The sequence below is a fragment of the Indicator indicator genome, chromosome 8 (assembly GCF_027791375.1).
Source record: "Indicator indicator isolate 239-I01 chromosome 8, UM_Iind_1.1, whole genome shotgun sequence".
Taxonomy (NCBI): Eukaryota; Metazoa; Chordata; class Aves; order Piciformes; family Indicatoridae; genus Indicator; species Indicator indicator.
In genome coordinates, this window is record NC_072017.1 from 6932191 (window position 1) to 6950152 (window position 17962).

The window sequence follows — 17962 nt, forward strand, 5'->3', positions numbered from 1 at the left end:
TTTTCTACAGACTGAAAACTGGAGTGTTTTTGGGGAGGGAGCAGATTAGATTGTAAATTACACTGTACTAACTCCAAGGCCGTTCATATAGAACAGAGTAGCTACCACCTGGTACATCCAGACCTTGTCTGAAAATCAAGTGCAGATACCTTACTAACTGTTCAAGGTTGGGACACAACTGATGAATCCTGAAATACCCTTCACATTTCTTGTTCAAATATAAACATCCATTTTATATTATATTTGAATACATTTCCATACTTTAAACTACATGAAAGTAATTCCAATATTTTAATGCATGCCTGGGTGAAATGAACCAGACACAATAATCTGCATACTAAGGTATTTTTAGCTTGATATCCACCATGTCTCCAAGGCCTGTGGACTGTTGCTAAAACACCTACAAAACGTGAAGAAAAAAAATCTCTTGCTAATAAGCTTAAATTTGCTATACAAGAGCCTACACAGCTGTTGGGAAAATGTAAAAAGTGTACAAATGCAGAATGATGACCATTGCCTCAGGAATGCAAGAGAGTTAACAAACAGCAGCAACAGAGGAAATTGAGGAGACAAAAACCAGCAGAAAAATTCCAGCAGCCTCACTGGCTTAGTAAACAAACATCCAGGCTAATGCTGGTTACCAATAACACACAGGAGCATGATGTGAACAGCATTACAGCTGACTAGCTCTGATCCCTGAATCTAGACGATCTGCTTGCATCTCTGATGCAGCCTAAACTTGGTACTAAACTTGGAATTTGCTTATTCTTTATGCCACCAGACTAATAACAAATGAATTCTACAGTGGCTTTCCTCTAAATGAGTCATGTCATGATCTAGAGCTTTCAGAATGACTGATCTATATGCTGTTCTACCTGTGCTATATGACGTGGCAAAGAGGAAGAATGATTGATACACACAAAGCAGTCGAGTTGCTTCTTTCACTTCATGCTTTCAGGGCTTGTAACTTTGTAGTAAGTTACAGAGGAGTGAAGTAAGGAGTGAAGAAGTAACTTCTACAAAAAGTTTAAAACAAGGATTCTTTTTCCCCACACACAGAGTTTGTTTTTAATGAAGGCAACAGGGTTTTTGCATGAGAAAACAACCCTTTGACAACTACACAGATGTGTTGCGTTTTGTTGTTTTTTAAACTCAAGCTAATATATAAGAAGCTGTATTTTTAGATCAATTAAAAAAGGACAACAATTTAATTAAGTTCTTAACATCAGAAAAAGTCCAGCTGTTAGGCAGGCTTGCATAGTCTGCCCATCAGCTTATACATTTTTAACAAAGGGAGTGAACAAAACATGATTTAAGTACAGTCTTCCCCATGAGACTAGAGATGGAGCTAACAATACAAAGCAATTGCCATTACATATTAAGTTGTACCAACACTGAACTCAAAATTGATGTATAATATTTATTTTCAAGCATGAAAGTAAAATGCTAGCAAGAATTACAAGACAAGAAAGGAACTGCAAATAACTCTATATGCTGCAGATGATTAAGCATGTACTAAAAATATACTTCAAACTAGGTTCAAACTCTACATGCATTTCCTGCAGTATACAGGGAAAAAAACAAAAACTAAAACCAAGACACCTCCAAACCCCCCAGTTCTATGTAGACTTTTCATGCCCCCTAAATACATATCTGCAGTTCTCCAAAGTAACAAATTCACTTTGTCATATGTAAATTCTTCTCCTACAATTAAGAGCAAAAAACGTGTGGTATTTTCAGCCTACACATTTCCCACTTAAAACTGCATGTCTTTCCTACACTAATTGCCTTGCTTTGGTGAGAATATCCTATCTGGGGTAACGCTGCACATAAAAAATTCACACCACAAGATGATGTTGCTGGAACGGAAGGTGATGTCCTGTATCATATCTATTATCCAGTGACATAGCTATTTAAAAATTCATACCTGAATACATTACTTCAAACAGGACCTCTTCAGTGCTATGTTATTTGTAGCTACACAGTCGCTGCAGCAGGATTTGCTGCTGTTCTGAAGCACCAATATGCAGGATCTCCTTTCCCTGTAATTCTAGGACTTATGCCATTCAGTGATAAAAGCAAATACACTGTTGACTCCCTAGCGTTTTTACCTTGAACTTTTAAAGCATATTTAAACCACAGGTAGTTAGTGTTAATGTTGAGGATTACTTTTCCCTCCTACTAAATTAATTCTTCTCTTAGGGAATGCAAAACACTAAAAGTGCTCTAACTAGATTGATCTGTCCTTAACAGATTTTATTAAAACAGTGTCCCTTTTTAAATAGCCATGCTTTCAGAAACGCTGGATCATTGCAAAGCTCTTCTTAAAAGCATGAAAGCAAACATCATAAAATTTACTTACAATGGTATACTGCTATGCACTTTCAGGAAAAGTAGTTTCAGTGAAGAATGGCTGACTTACACAGTAAAAAGGAAATAGAATTAAAATGATAATAAAGATTAACCCGCCTAATTTGCAACTTGTAAACGCCTTTGATTAAAGAAAAAAATTGCAGTTTCATGTTTAGTAATGTTATGCAAAAGAAGAACATCAAGACCTACCTATAGACGCTAAAAACTACTGTTCTTTCTTTTTAAGGTAGATACACAGTTTAAGACAACTGGGCATGTAACTGCAATCACTTCAAAGCACACACTGATTGGTTTCAATAGATGAAGTATTTTTTCCTTTAAATTGCATATGCATAAGAATTTTTTTTTAATAGTCCAAATATTTTTCACAGTTTTATCATCCTTATCCACAGAAGCATATGGAAACATCAGATAAGAATCACAAGAAGCTTTCATTATCATAGTTTTCTGCTAACTGGCATGTGACTAATTCTCAGCATAATTAAACAACTGGTGTCACTTCAAAATGATTTAGAAAGCATCCTGCAACAGTACCACGTAACAGACAGTACTTTGTCCACAGCAGCATGTACTTGGTGTACCATTTAAAACACAAGTGAGTGCATCCACATTTGCACTTCGTTCTCACACTGCCTGCAGTTGCCTTTTAAAAAAGTCCTAGTAAGCACACGGAACCCCGACTATAAATTGTTTTCTGTCTGTGATGCACAGCAGCTGCTAGCTTCCTGAAGCATTTCAGCCTCGAATAAAGCCTAGCCTAGATATGCATGCTAGCTGTAGACATGCAAGGAAAAGGCATTTCTCACAACAGGAAAGTAGTAATTAACCTGCACGAACTGCTGTCCGATTCATTTTCTTCTTCACTTGCTCTATCATCTGCTTCTTGTCTGTCAAGCCAACGTGCACCTCCACAGTCTTCTGCTGCAAATTCAAATGTAGGGAGTTCTGAGGTGGATGCCATTGGCCAGAGAGGTGAATTCTGGAAATCCTGTTGGCTGGACCTTCTGTAGCCAACTGATGTTAAAGGTAGGTTACCTGAATCTAAAAACTTGGTAGCAGTGGTTGTTACACGTTGTCCTCTATTCCAGAAGTCTCCCTGGTGGTTTTCAATTGCGGAGTTAGGGGCTGACGCCTGATGACCAAACCACCTCCATCTGATTTTTAAAATCTGCTTCACGTCAAACTCTTTACGAGGACCAGACATCCTTAGTGAAAGCCAGTGATCGTCTAGGCAACAGGGTAAGAAGCAGCACGCATAAAAGAAGATTTGTGCACCCAACCAAGACAAGAGAAACACATGCTCTGCCTGTCTGTGGCAAGTAGATTTTCTACAGGAGAGGAGAAGAGAAAGCACCGCATCCACATTAAAAAAAAAAAAAAGTAAAAAAGAAAGAGACAGCTTCTTCAACTGTATGTAATTTGAATATAAACAAAAGGCAACAGACAGTGAAAAATCCTGAGATAAAGAGGAGGTGAAACAATCACCTCAATCAGGAAAAATGCTAATCAGTTTACCCTAAAAGCTCCGAGGCTGTTTCTGTTGCTCCCCTCTGACCATTAGCTTTCAAAAACACCAAAGAGTATTCATTAAAGCCCTTTCAAGAGCTGAATACCACCCCCTTCTCTTAAACCACAAATGACAGAGAACGTAATTCCTGTACTGCATCTTAGAATCTCTGCTTACTCTGTTAACTCTTGCTACTACAGAGCAGGGGAAAAGGGGAAAAAAAAAAAAAGCCAAGCTAAATTCTTCTTGCACTGCTAAAGAATAAATGCACAGGAAAGACTTTAAACCAATCCAAAAATAACTGATTATGCTGGAGAGAAACTGAACTGTAAATAATTATTTTTTTCCATTACAGGACAGGCACTAAGTCAAAAAAGGACAAGAACAGCCTGGAAGGCTCAAGGGACTAGTAGTGGGTTATAAAGCCTTTCATCTTGATGTGCTTTGATTCAAATCTAGGTCTGCAGTAACGGAAAATTTCTATCTGAAATGAGCTAATGGCTTCCATTCACTTAGACATCACTAAAAGCAAAAGCAAGAAAAAGCTAAGCACCCCCTGCAAAACAGAAAACAAAAGGCAACTTCTCAAAAGGCTTCTTTCTAATCATATACAATCAGTTGCTCCAGAGCAGGAACACAGAGAGATGCCTACTTCTGAGACACAATTCCCTCTAGATAAGTTATTTATGTAATGTGTTCAAATAGCCAACGAAAGTTTTCACTTGATTGAGGAAGAAAAAGCCAAAAGGACAAAAGACACGACGACCAATTTACATTTCCTATGAAAAACAGCCCGTTTCCTCTATGGCATATGGAGCTAGTTAGGTATAAAACGCCGAGACTCATTCCAGTCACATGCAGATAGCAACGGCAGTTTAGGAGCAACAAAGCAGCCCTGGCTTTTATCAGTCCCTGATAAACAGATGTACGTTTTCAAACTTCACAGTTCAGTTACTCTGTTCAGCTCTCCAGCATACACATGCCACAAATTTATAACAAGTGCTTCTTTCCTATCTACAGTTTTCATCAAAAGTGGAAGTCACTGTCTCTCAGGTTAACATAATGAGCTTCCAAACAGGGTGATTTTGTAATCAGGGTACCTGCAGAGTTCTTTAACACAAGCTGTAAGCAGAGTCCATATGAAAACTTAAACAGTGCCCAATTTTACTGCCCTCCCCCCACCACCACCACCAAAAAAAAGGGGGGAGGGGGGCAAACACTCCATTTCATATTCACTGTCAGAAGTAAATCATGCTTTCCGGGAAACCACAATGCTGAAAGGGCTAGTTTTAACCTAAAAAGCTCACCCATCATTGCTCAGAACGCAGTTATTTATGAAAGTGCTTCTCACAAATGCTAGCAAAGCTCATTTCTATAGAAACAGCATTCCAGCTGTTCTCTACAAAGAAGGGCTGCATTTCAGGATGTCTACCTCCGAGCAGCCTTGTCCCGCAGAGCTTTACACCCAGCGCTTCACAGCATGACCAGTAAACAGCTGAAGGTACTTGGAAGGTGAGATGATTAAGCAGGTGAATAAATGTCTTTGCCAGGGACTCATTTAAACACAAACAGGGAAATGTTTAAGGATAAGGATTTAATACATCAGCTAAGTAGCATACAGATGTTTAACCAAACTGATACAACATGCAGACCCTATCCATCCTGTGCACAAACAGCTAATGGTTAAAATCTCAAGTGCAGTGTTCAAACACCATCATTCATGTAACTCCAAGTTGGGCAAAATTAAAATACAGCTTAAGAAGCAAGAAATTTAAAAAGAAAACAAAAACCCCTTTTGTTATCCTCTTCTTACAGTTTTGTGTTCATCAAGGGTGGAGAAACAGGACAGCTAAATGGTTGATGTGTTTGGTAATGTTCAGCAAGGCTGTAGTATTTTAATGACCCATTTAACTATGAAAAGTAAGCTTTGAATACCTTTATTTCTGCTGGTATGGGAAATCCATTATACATAAGGACTGACCTGGATTCTCTTTCTTGCATAAACAGACTCATTTAAAATTCAAACTGTCCCAGTGCAACTCTACTAAGACAATAGCAGATTTGCCAATTCAAGTGCTTTTTCAGCACTTTATCCTGACTTAGTGGGAAATGCAGCCTAATTAATGCTTTGCTTCAGCTGTGGAGCTCTGGGCTCCAACAGATTAGAAAGCAAAACGTGCTGTAGTTTTAAGAGACCAAAATACAAAGGTGTTTTCCAGTTTCTCTCATTTTTTTCCTAGATTATACAAACTCTTGCACCTCTGTACACTCTCTCAAATTACAGTTCTAAGGCAGAATGCAGAAATATCTGAAATATTTATCTGCTTCATATAAATTAGATACAAATTTGTATTACATGCAACTTAACTCTTCATTTCACATTGACAAAATTGCTCAGAAGTAGTTGAGGGTCTGTTCCTGTTCTTGACAATGTTTATTGCTATGAATAATGTGACATAGCCTTTATCAGGTCCCCTGATGGGAGTTAACACACTTTTGTTCATCTCAAATGATGAACTGTTAGGACTTCCACTTACTAAGACCACCCAAATATCATCTTTGGACTGCCTGTCTGGTGTTTGGTGGTCACAAATCCAAATGCCCACCCCTAATTTGTGGCCTCCCATCATCTCTCTTCCTCACGCTCTTACATATTTCTGAGAAATCTGCTAAAAATGTAAGCAAGCATTCTAAAATATGTTTTTCATTTATTAAGGCAAAAGCTTTTATTTAATGAATAAACAAGAGTTCTTACACCCATTCTGGAGAACAGGTCTGGTGAGGAGCAGTTGAGGGAGCTGGGATTGTTTAGTCTGGAGAAAGGGAGGCTGAGGGGAGGCCTTCTCACTCTACAGCTGCCTGAAAGGAGGTTAGACCCAGGTAGTATCTTCTGCCCAGTACAAGTGATGGAAGGAGAGGAAATGGCCTCAGGTTGCACCAGGGGCAGGTTTAGGTTGGATATGAGAAGAGGCTTCTTCACTTAGTGGGGTTCTCAAACACTGGAATAGGCTCTCCAGAGGTGGTTGAATCCCCATCCCTGGAGCTGCTTAAAAGCTGCAGAGATGTGGTGCTGAGGGATATGGCTTAGCACCAGATTTGGTAGTGTTAGAGAACGGTTGGACTGCATGATCTTAAAGGTACTTTCCAACCAAAATGATTTTATGATTGTGGGATTTTTTCTGACCTTTGCCACTGCTGCAGATGAATAGCCATTTTCTCATTTGTGGTGACTGATAGCCACATTTGATATGCAGGCAGATACTTGGGGACAGGATTTTGTTCACATTAATGAGGTGTGTAAGCTTACTGTGAAAACTATTTTGAGAACTCTGATTTTGATCAGAGCTTAAGAAAATCATTTAATACATAACTTCTCTCACATGAGCAGCTCCACAAAGTAATAAGTTCCTGACATTATCAGGGGGGGATAGTTTCCTAGACTCTGCATCATGAACAAAAGGAAAACATTTAAATGCAAATAGGTAACACCAAACCCACAGCACAATAGCTTTATAAATTGCTGTTTTCAAGATCTTCCAAACAGTTTCTCTCCACAGAGACATAAAAATGTTTATTTTTTTTAATTAACAAAAAATCTTTACTGCCATGACATTCTTTGGTATTATATATAATATTTTTATGCACACAAGTGCTAAAGGAAGACTGAAATCTAACATAACTAGTTAAAATTTAGACATTTTTACTCCTAAGATACTTCTACTGTATATTTTGATGGAAGATACACTCTAAATAATAAGTACATCACTGGGAAGTATGGGAAAATGATATAAATAATCAAGATCCAGGCATTTTTATTCATTATGACGTTTCCTTTTTCACTAGAAAGTCAGTTAAATGTTTATGGAATACTTTTTTGAGGCACTTTTAAGATTTGCAACTCAATGGCACTTTTCGTGGCAACATTTTTCCTGTCACTGCTATGTTCTGGCTTCAGAAAAACTGTCACCACTCAGTTTCAGGGCACCTCAGATGTAATATTTTCGAAGTATTTATTCTGTTAAATGCATTTATAATTACCCATTTTAAAAATGAAGATCTAGGGATATAAAGGATCAGCTAGTCCTTATTAAAGATCCTTAAGTGCCAAATAAGGATGAAAATATCAAAATAATTAAAAAGTCTTTTTTTTTGTACTGCAAGAGCTGTTTCTCTCTTGGAAAAAACACTGCTTAACAAAATCATTAAGTATAAAAAGACGTATTTTAGACATAACTAGACTCATTAAGATGTGTTAATTATATTTAAATATAATATAATATATATAAAAATATACTATTGCCAATGTTTAGTGATCCTAGATATGGACTATAAAGCATAAAAAAGGTTCACCTTTTTTAAAGCATAAAAAGTATAAAGCATAAAAAAGATGTTCACCAATTAATCAAATGCATTAAAAGGTATTCAAAATTTAACTTTTCAATAAAGGATCTTAAAACTTTATTCATTTGAGGCATTAAAATAATCGTTCAAAGAAAACTGCTATAAACAACCCCCAAACTGCAAATCTGCTGTAACTATGCTTATGTTCAAAGAAATGTTGTTCACTTGCTTTTTCATTCCCTATTCCTGTGTTCCAGCACCAAAATGACCAAAATAGCTCAACAAAGACTTCAGGAAGATAACTACATTCATTCTCTGTGATTCTAGAAAACAATGATCACTTCCTATCCCAGAGTTATGTGTAAACACTTCAGGTTCATGGTTATGTGAGAAGTCCCTTACAGCACGTAGTTCATCCAGGAGGGGGAAAAAAAAAAAAAAAACAAACAACCCTACAGTTACTGAGTGTGAACTCCAAATCATTGTTCTGACTGGCAGAAAAGAGCTGCAGCCAAATTACTGTCACTACATCACGACTTGCTGCCACTTTGCATTGCACATTTCCCTTGAGAGGTGCAAGCCATATGTTTAGAAACACTGACTTTAGAGCACTCAGCTTAACAGCAGCATGAAAAGACCTGTAGAGAGAAGCAGTCTGGTTCATTGTTTAGTTTACTTAGATTGGGGGGGGGGGATTTGGGGGGGGGGTGGAGAAAAAGGGAGAAAGCTTTCTCTATGTAAGACTAAACTGTCAGGTCCTAGATTTTTCTAGCTCAAGCATCATACTGGTTCACAGACAAAAATTCAAGTAATTTAATTTTCTTTAACATTACAACATTGATATTGATTTCTGTCTATCCAAATAACACCCAAGCATTACCAGGGACCATCTACAAGTAAAAGCAGAATGCAGAGCCTGAGTAAACAGCACAAGTCCCCTGAAGCTTATTCACCCTCAAAAATTTTGCACTGAGTCTATCAGGTGAGCTGTGGACAATGCTGTCAAAGGCCAGTCCTCCAAATCACAAAAACCACTTTTCTGTACCAAAAGCCTCAAAGAGCCACAGATTAAGACAAGATAAAAAGTTCCCAGTTTATACACTCCAGAAATACTGGAACTGCTGATTCTAATGAAGATAAGGTAATCAGTCTAGAGACAGTAATGCTCCAGCACAAATCATCTCCTCTAGAAATGTCACTGTTAAGGAAGAATGGAAATCAAAACACTGTTTTGAGTATATTTAAAGAAGTCTTGGAGAAAGCAAAGTCATTGTTTAGAACCAGTTCAGGAAGATACTGCCTAAAACTGCTACAAAAGGCTACCAGCAGCGATGGAAACATTGTGCCTACGTGAAACAAAATAACATGGAGATAGTTCCTTTTTATCAAGAAAATATAAACACAGCCAAGGTCACCTTTGACAGCAAATTTGCAGTCAAACTGAAAAGGATACTTATTACATTTTACAGCTTTGTGTCACCACGAGGCATTCAGTTTTCCTGAAAAACCCACAGAAAAATGAATGAAGAACAACACTGCCAACAGCGGAGTGGATGCTTCTTTGGTAAAAAACTACAGCTACTCGCAGTTCTGCATCACATCCCATATAGAAAACTACCAGATTACAAAACAGGAAAAGAAGAGTGAAGAAACAGATTTGCAGTTGGTTAGGTGCTACAAGCCAGTGCACCATGCCAGACTACACAAATACATTTAAATCCATACAGGTCCATCTGTGAAGGGTTTACACTGTATTTAAATGTCAAGCTATGCAATGCCACAGCTACTGAAGTAATTCAAGACAGAGACTACTGAAATGATGAAGGGCCTGGAGCATCTCTGACACCAGGAAAAGCAGAGCGAGCTGTGATTTTTTAACCTAGAGAAGACTTAGGGGTGCATGGAGGGTATCTGTTGATGTTCAAGTATCTGAAGGGAAGGTGCAAAGAAGGCAGCACCAAGCTCTTTTCAGAGGTGTGCAGTAACAGGACAAGAGGTAACAGGCAACATCTAAAACACAGAGGTTCCTAAGCACGAGGAAGCACTTCTTTCACAACGAGGATGACTGAGGATGACACAGGAAAGGTGAGTCTACACCCTTGGAGATAGTCAGCAGCTGTCTGGACACACTCCTGAGCAATCTGCTTTTGGTGACCCCACTTGAGCAGGGGAGAGCTGGACCAGATGACCTCCAGAGATCCTTTCCAATCTTGACTGTTCTATGATTCTGTTAAATGCTGATCTGTTTGTAAAGTGGCAAAAGAGAAACTGAGTATCTAGTTGACCACCATCCATGGACTTATGTCCCTTCCTTAAAGTGACTTTACAGGAATGGCTGCTGTGACAAGTAGATAATTCTTTTAATTAATAACAACCTACACTTATCATACAAGCAACATGAAAGCAGCATAACCTATCAAATAAACATCCTAATTCTTTCTGTACACTCACATGGATCAAGTGCCTTTATGCCATGAGAGCTGTACAAGTAACAGCTGGAGAGAAGTGGTAAGCTCAAGATTAGACAGATAAAAAGGAAAACATCTTGATCTACTGCCAGTTTATGGTTATGAGCTTTAAAAGTGTAGATGATGACTGCCAAGCATGGTAACCAGGAGTACAGGAGGTGAGGAATTCAGTGCACCAGTTCTGCACTACTGAATGGAAATACTGCTCTGTAACAGGTTCTTCTCATCCCCCTGATAAATGAAATAACTTCTTTCACCTTTTATACATATAAATAAAAGTAATAAGTGCGTTGCTTTTTAAAGCAATACTTTAGAAGCATCTTGTTAGCACACTATCAAAAGTACATGCTTTTGCACAACTGTGCATGCACACATTCTCCCTGCCCCAGTATGGTATGAAGATTTTCTATGTCAACTCTAAACATCTATGATTTACCTTACTATGATTTACTTTAATACAATGGTACAGAGAAGCATTTCTCCAATCCACCTTGCCAGTGATAATTGCTTCTTATGCAGTTCATTGAATACAGCTGAAGCAACTACTACACAAAAAGTGCCACACAGAGAAATTATCTCCATTTCTTATGAAATATACATACGATAGTAAAAATTTTTTAGAAAGAGCATTTAAGTGTTCATATTCCCATTAAAGACTTGTGAGATGAATCATCATCATCAATCACTACTAAAAATCCTGGTTATAATTAGACATTAGTAGCTGACAAACGTTACTGAGAAGAATTATCTTGTAGAGTAGAAAACTCAACTCTTTCATCTCATTTCTCCATAACAAATGACATTTAAAGCAGTAACTGTAAATCTGAAATTAAGCACTGAAATGAAATCAACACCAGAGAGTAGTATTCATAATCAAACAGTCCCAGAGATGGTTAAATTGGATCATACACGTATTTGTTTACAAATGCACAATCAAATGCCTTGTATTACTTGCTGCAGTTTCAAGCATTGTATCTTGATGATAGGATTTTCATGTAGCAATAAGCTTCACAAAGTCGTGCAAGCAACATGATTAAATTAGAGATGTTAATTAAAGGTTTCCATTGATTTTTACCAGTGATTTGGCTCAAGGAAGTATTATTAGGAAAAAGCCATGCAGAACATACTACATTTAATTATCCCCTTCACTCTGAAACTAAATTAGTCCTGCCTTAGGTCAATGTTGCTTAAAATAATACGTATCTGAGGCATGTAAGGAAAAATATCCTTTAATTCTGTACTTGGATACTATAAACTCTCAGATTAAACTATGTATCAAGTCACCATGCATTCCTACATGTAAGAAGAAAACTGGTTTCATAAATTCTCCATTCTGTCTCTGCAGTTTCATGCAGAAGGGACCTCAGGTTCCCCACTATTCTTTATTTCAGCTCTTCTGACAGTAACTCCAGTTCCCTTGCTTGCTTCATCTCACATAGTCTCTCTCACACACACACGCATAAATCCCTCCCTGCTAAGTACCAGGGCAGGCAAGGCAAGCAAATACTTTATTGTATTCAGGTCCAGAAGTAGACAGGCTCACCAGCTGGCAGGCCAAGTACCATTACTTACTTGGCCTTTCCTACCTACCCATATTTGCAAACCCTGTCAGGAATTTAAAGATAATAAAGGCTACGTTCTGTCAGAGTTTGACTGAAATTGGCAACTAGACAGAAATGTTATGAGGCAGGAAGTGATAAAACCAGAAGACATAAAGCAAACTTGTCTGGCAGATCTAGCGACTCCTAAGCGCCTGTCTTTTGCTTCTGAGTACACACAACTGCCCTCATGAGAGGCTACACACCACCTAAGCCCAGGAATTAGAAACAGAGTAGAACAGAAATCACCACAGTATCATGGAACGACAGATTGGTTTGGGTTGGAAGGGACCTTAAAGATCATCTAGTTCTAATACCCCTGACATGAGCAGTGACACCTCCTATTAGACCAGCTTGCTCAAGGTCCCATCCAATCTGGCTTTGAACACTTCCAGCCTTGGAGCTTCCATAACTTCTCTAGGAAAATTGTCCCAGAGTGCCTCATGGGGAAGAAAATCTGACTGATGGTTCAAATGCAGCCATGAGCTCCTAACCCTCCACAACTGCATAAAACTGAAATGCACTTGAGAAAGAAGGCACCAATGGTAAAATTCTAGACCACCTATTAAACTCTTAAATCACTGAAGTAGTACAGAGTTGACTCTTCAGCTATCCCACCAAGCACACTGGTCCCCAACTAGCTACCTCGCCCCTGTTTTAACAGGGACCCTACAACGTTTCCTGTTTTGCAGAGTGAGAAGCAGACACCAGCAATGTGAGTAAACTGCCTGGAGGGATATAGGATACTAACTCAACCTGTTGGCACTCCCAGGGGCATGAGGTCCACTGCCAAGTAGCATACCCAAAAAAGTGAAACTTGAACCCAGACAGCTAAATTGTCAGAAGGAGATGGCATAATTGAGAAAAAACCCCTTCATTATTTGCTTACCAAGTGGGGTTTTTTCTTTATTTCCTAACAAGTCTGGCTAAACTTTAAGGGAAATACCAAACTATTATCTACTACTGCATGTGGATCTCATCAGATTTAGATGGTCTGCAATCATCTGCCCATCTTTACTACTAGCTCCAAGTTCTAAGAATTCTTAATTCAGCTTTCGGTATTTATGAAAAGTATTTCTCATTCACTGAGCTTGTAAGTTTTCAAACAATAATCCTTGAATATTGACTGAAACTATCACTTACCCTGTTTTAAGTACAATTGTTCTTTGGTCAAAACATCCATTTCTTATCCAAAGGTGCAATTTGAATTTGTATTGGTTAATTATAAATCTATCAAGAATTGAGAGGAGGTACAAAAGAGCTACATTCTAGTACTTATCAGTCTATCCGGCCACATGTTTATAAACTCACAGATTAATTTTAGTTAATTACTTTTATTTCCTCAGAAAATAATTCCAAGTTTAAAATGCCATGGTTCTTGGGGAAGATCTTGCCAAGCCTTATCAAGTTATGATAACATCATTAAATGCTCTACTTTCTTAAATCCTTTAATTATAGTTTGAATGTACAAGCTTGTGATTACATTTGCATCCAAAATACCACTTCTCTTACTGCATGTAAAATAGCAAGACTTAAACTTTGATTTTGTCTTTGGCAAGGACAAAGAGATCACTTAATATTCAGAAGTACTTCTTTTCAGGATATTAGAATGTATTTTAGAATACCTACCAGACAAATGCATGCGGATATAATGAATAATCAATGTAGAAAACTTATTTTGAAAGCAGCTGCCAGGCTAATGGTAACAAGTAAAAACTTGCTTGCCAACTCTCCAGTCACCAAAACCACCAACAAAACCCTCATCTTCCTGCAAACTTCTCCTATGCATCCTCACCACATACACACTGCTTGCAAACATTTGATTTGATAATTCATCCATATTACTACTTGTATGCCTTACACCTCAGGTTAGTAAATCTCTCTGGACTTGATTCTTGCCTTATTGTACACTATGAATGTGTGCCTTATTCCACAGCCAGGTGCTGTGGACATTTCCTCTGTTGTGTTGGTAGACTTTAGCCTCAGTTTGGAAAAGTTCTGTAGGCTCTGAAATTGAAGCTACAGTGAGTGTAAGCATGGTGTGCACTTTTTTTTTCTTCATAGAATCAGTCAGGGTTGGAAGGGACCACAAGGATCATCCAGTTCCAACCCCCCTGCCATGGGCAGGGACACCTCACACTACATCAGGCTGGCCTTAAACACCTCCAGGGATGGGGCCTCAACCACCTCCCTGGACAACACATTCCAGGCTCTCACCACTCTCATGGGGAAGAACTTCTTCCTCATGTCCAGCCTGAATCTCCCCACTTCCAGCTTTGTTCCATTCCCCCTAGTCCTATCACTACCTGATAGCCTAAAAAAGTCCCTCCCCAGCTTTCATGTAGGCCCCCTTCAGATGCTGGAAAGCCACAATAAGGTCACCTCGGAGCCTTCTCTTCTCCAGACTGAACAGCCCCAACTCCTTCAGTCTGTTCTTTTTAACAATTATACTATTTCCACCCAAATTCCAGTCTGTACTAGGCTGATGCCTTGTATACTAGATGCTTACGTGTACTAGACACATGCCTATATCACAGAATCACAGAATTGTCAAGGTTGGAAGGGACCTCAAGGATCATCTAGTTCTAATCCCCCTGCCATGGGTAGGGACACCCTCTACTAGATCAGGTTGCCCAGAGCCACATCCAGCCTGGCCTTAAGAAATTCCAGGGATGGGGCTTCCACCACCTCCCTGGGCAACCTGTTCCAGTGTCTCACTACCCTTATGGTGAAGAATTTCTTTCTTACATTTAATCTAAATCTCCCCTCCTCTAGCTTGGATCCATTCACCCCTGTCCTATCACTACCTGACACCCTAAAAAATCCCTCACCAGCTTTCTTGTAGGACCCCTTCAGATACTGGAATGACACAATAAGGTCTCCTTGAAGCCTTCTCTTCTCCAAACTGAGCAAATCCAACTCTCTCAGCCTGTCCTCATAGATAGCCCATATCAAAAATGTTACTCTTATTTCCTCCTACAGCTTCATAAAGTGTAAAAAGGAGAAAGGATCATTAAAAAAAGGAAGAAAAAAAAAAAAAAAGAGACCAGCACTTTAAAAACAACCTAAAATATCTCTGAGATAATGCAACACTTTTTTGAGGGGAATCTGAATACATCGTAAAAAAGAATCACATAATTTAAAAAAAACTCTAACACATCATAAAAAATGCCAGCATTTAAAAAAAGAGGTTTGAGATAATATAGTTCTCTCCTTTTTTTGGTTCAGAATAGCTAAGTTTGCACAATAGTTTGGCATACTTTGAAAGACATTTGAGAGCAGGGTGGTATAAAGACCTAACCACAGGTTTTTCTCTTCTTTCTTTCTTTTTATGGACAATGTATATAGCAAATTGATTCAAAAGTGACAGAGAAAAATAAAAAGAAAATAAAAAAAAAGAAAAAAAAAAAGGAGTGCTTAAAAAGTTCAACTGCTTATAGCTCAATAGGCTGCAAGACCTTCCTGTTCAAAATCACTATCAAAGGTTGTGTGTTAACAGTTCCTGCAGCTGAGAATCTGACCACCAAAAAGCAACACTGAGCATGGAAAGCGTTGCAAAGCCAATCAGCTTATGCAGATCATCCAACTACATCCTCTCACTGCTTCTGGAAAAACTGTGTGGAATATGGAAGGAAAAACAGAAAATATATTCTGCTCCAGCTTTTCAAATATATCGCCTATGAATTAAACTGATTTTAAAAGATTAAAACTTCAGGGAAACTAGCAAGAAGTATTGACAACAGAAATAGTTTTAAAATAGAAACATTTCACTCAGTTGAAAACTTCCAGCTGCAAAGTTGTACGAAGTTTTATGTTTAGCTTTCCAAGAGATTGTCTTGTGGGGTTTGGGGGTTTTGGGGGTGGGATTTTTGTGCATTTTGTTGTTGGTTTTTTTGTTGTTGTTGTTTGGGGGTTGGGTGGGGTTTTTTTGTTGTTTGGTTTGGGGTTTTTGTTCTGTTTTTAATAATTGCCATTAGTACCTCAGATACTAATTAGTAAAGAAAGTTTCCTGCAGAGTATCTCCTCTTACAGATTTAAATTCTAATCAGAACTGAGATTGGAGAGGAGGGATTTCTTTGTAACCAAACAGAGAATACTATAATCACAAAACAAAGAGTTATGAAAGAAATAATCACCATTCTGGGCTCAGTAACACCCAGTGTTTCACAAAATGAATTAATTCTTCGTTTAATGTCATTTTTTCTAATGCTGCTGGTGTGATGCTTTGCCAAGGTGAGAACTGCTTTATTGTTGGAGACAGAAAGCCTATCCAGGTGAACAAAAAGTCTTCAGTTGCAACCCACAGGAAATAATTAAAGGCAGACCATAAGAAACAGGTCTGAAAACATCAAGTTGTCCACAGTACTCCTATTACTTACTTAGGCTTTCATTCTTTTCAGGTAAGACACATTCTGTTCCTCCTCTCCCCCCATATAAAATCCAGTAAGTGTAGGCATGAGAAAAAACTTACAATTTCAAGGTGTTTTTCAAAGGCTGTAATTATGCAAAACACTTGGGCAAGCTGTGGCTTTCTGAAAACTGCAAGAGGTGACATTTATCAAAGTTAAAAAGCTATTTATGCCTTAAGTAGAAACCCACTGCATCTAAAAAGATGTCTAGAACAATTGATATACTCTTTCTAGAAGCCATTCCCACCACTGAACATGCACGGCAGGGCCATGGGAGTTTTAACAACACAGAAGCAGAATGTTGATTTAAGTGGCAATTCCTTGAATTGGAAAGCATTGCCTATTTTGAAATGCTGTAAGAATTTAACCTTTACTTGCTTATTTAGTAAAGGTTAAATTCTTGCCACATTTTAAAATGAGTTAAACTCTTTTCAATGGAGTCAATAAAACATAGATCAACTACTTTTATCAAAGTTATCAGCTAATCCCATCCCCCAGTGATGGGATAAGTCTATCTGGACACATTTTGGAAGTGTGATGGTTTGAAACTGTCTTTTTAATTTTGATTTGCAAAGTTCAAGCAGAGAAAGCTAAAGAGTGTAAATAAGTCACTATTGGGTGTAAGAAAGCAAAATAATGATTGTTCTAAACACTTCCATTGGATAGATAGAAATGTTGAAGAACTACTCAAAACAAAGTGGGGCAGTCTGCAGTGGGGGCAGTTGCTGGGCTGTCTGGCTGCTGTTTCTTCTCTTCTGGCTGAAGATAACACACTGACCTCGGCGAGCTAAGTTAACAACCTTTCTGCTTTTACCTAACTAACTGCTTTCTGCCAGGGGGGTTTGGGGGGGAGGCCCCTTGGGAGAGAGGCCCCTTGGGAAGGGTCCCCTTTCGGGGGAAGCAAAGGGAGCTTGGTTGTGCTTTTCTGTTGATTATTTGTAAATGTTGTGAATTTTGTGTATTTGTACCTATTCATTGCATTTCATCATAGATTGTAGATTTTGCTTGTAAATACAGCTTTTATTTGCTTCCAGACTGAGCTAGCCTGGTTATTGTTGGTGTGTGGGGAATTTCAGCTCACACTGACACAGGAAGAGATGAAGCCAGTGCTGTAGCTTAAATTCCACTGTGTTACAAAATCATCCTCTACAATTTCATGAACAGATTCCCATTCATTCTGACAGATGCCCTTGGAAGAAGCCAAGTCACCAACCAAAAATTCATTTTCAAAGCAGACCCTATTGTTGTGGGAGACATCAGGTTGTG

At 38.4% G+C, this 17962-nt stretch overlaps 1 protein-coding gene across 3 annotated transcripts in view; it reads right to left on the bottom strand.

The window, feature by feature from the left end:
• KLHL5 (kelch like family member 5) overlaps positions 1 to 3592 on the bottom strand; it is a 42704-nt gene extending 39112 nt beyond the window's left edge. For all 3 annotated transcript variants that reach the window (XM_054383272.1, XM_054383271.1, XM_054383270.1), the window contains exon 1: positions 3201 to 3592. In XM_054383272.1, coding sequence (XP_054239247.1) covers positions 3201 to 3577 — 377 coding nt within the window. In that variant the 5' untranslated portion in view covers positions 3578 to 3592. The remainder of the gene's footprint in view (positions 1 to 3200) is intronic.
• Positions 3593 to 17962: the final 14370 nt, after the last annotated feature.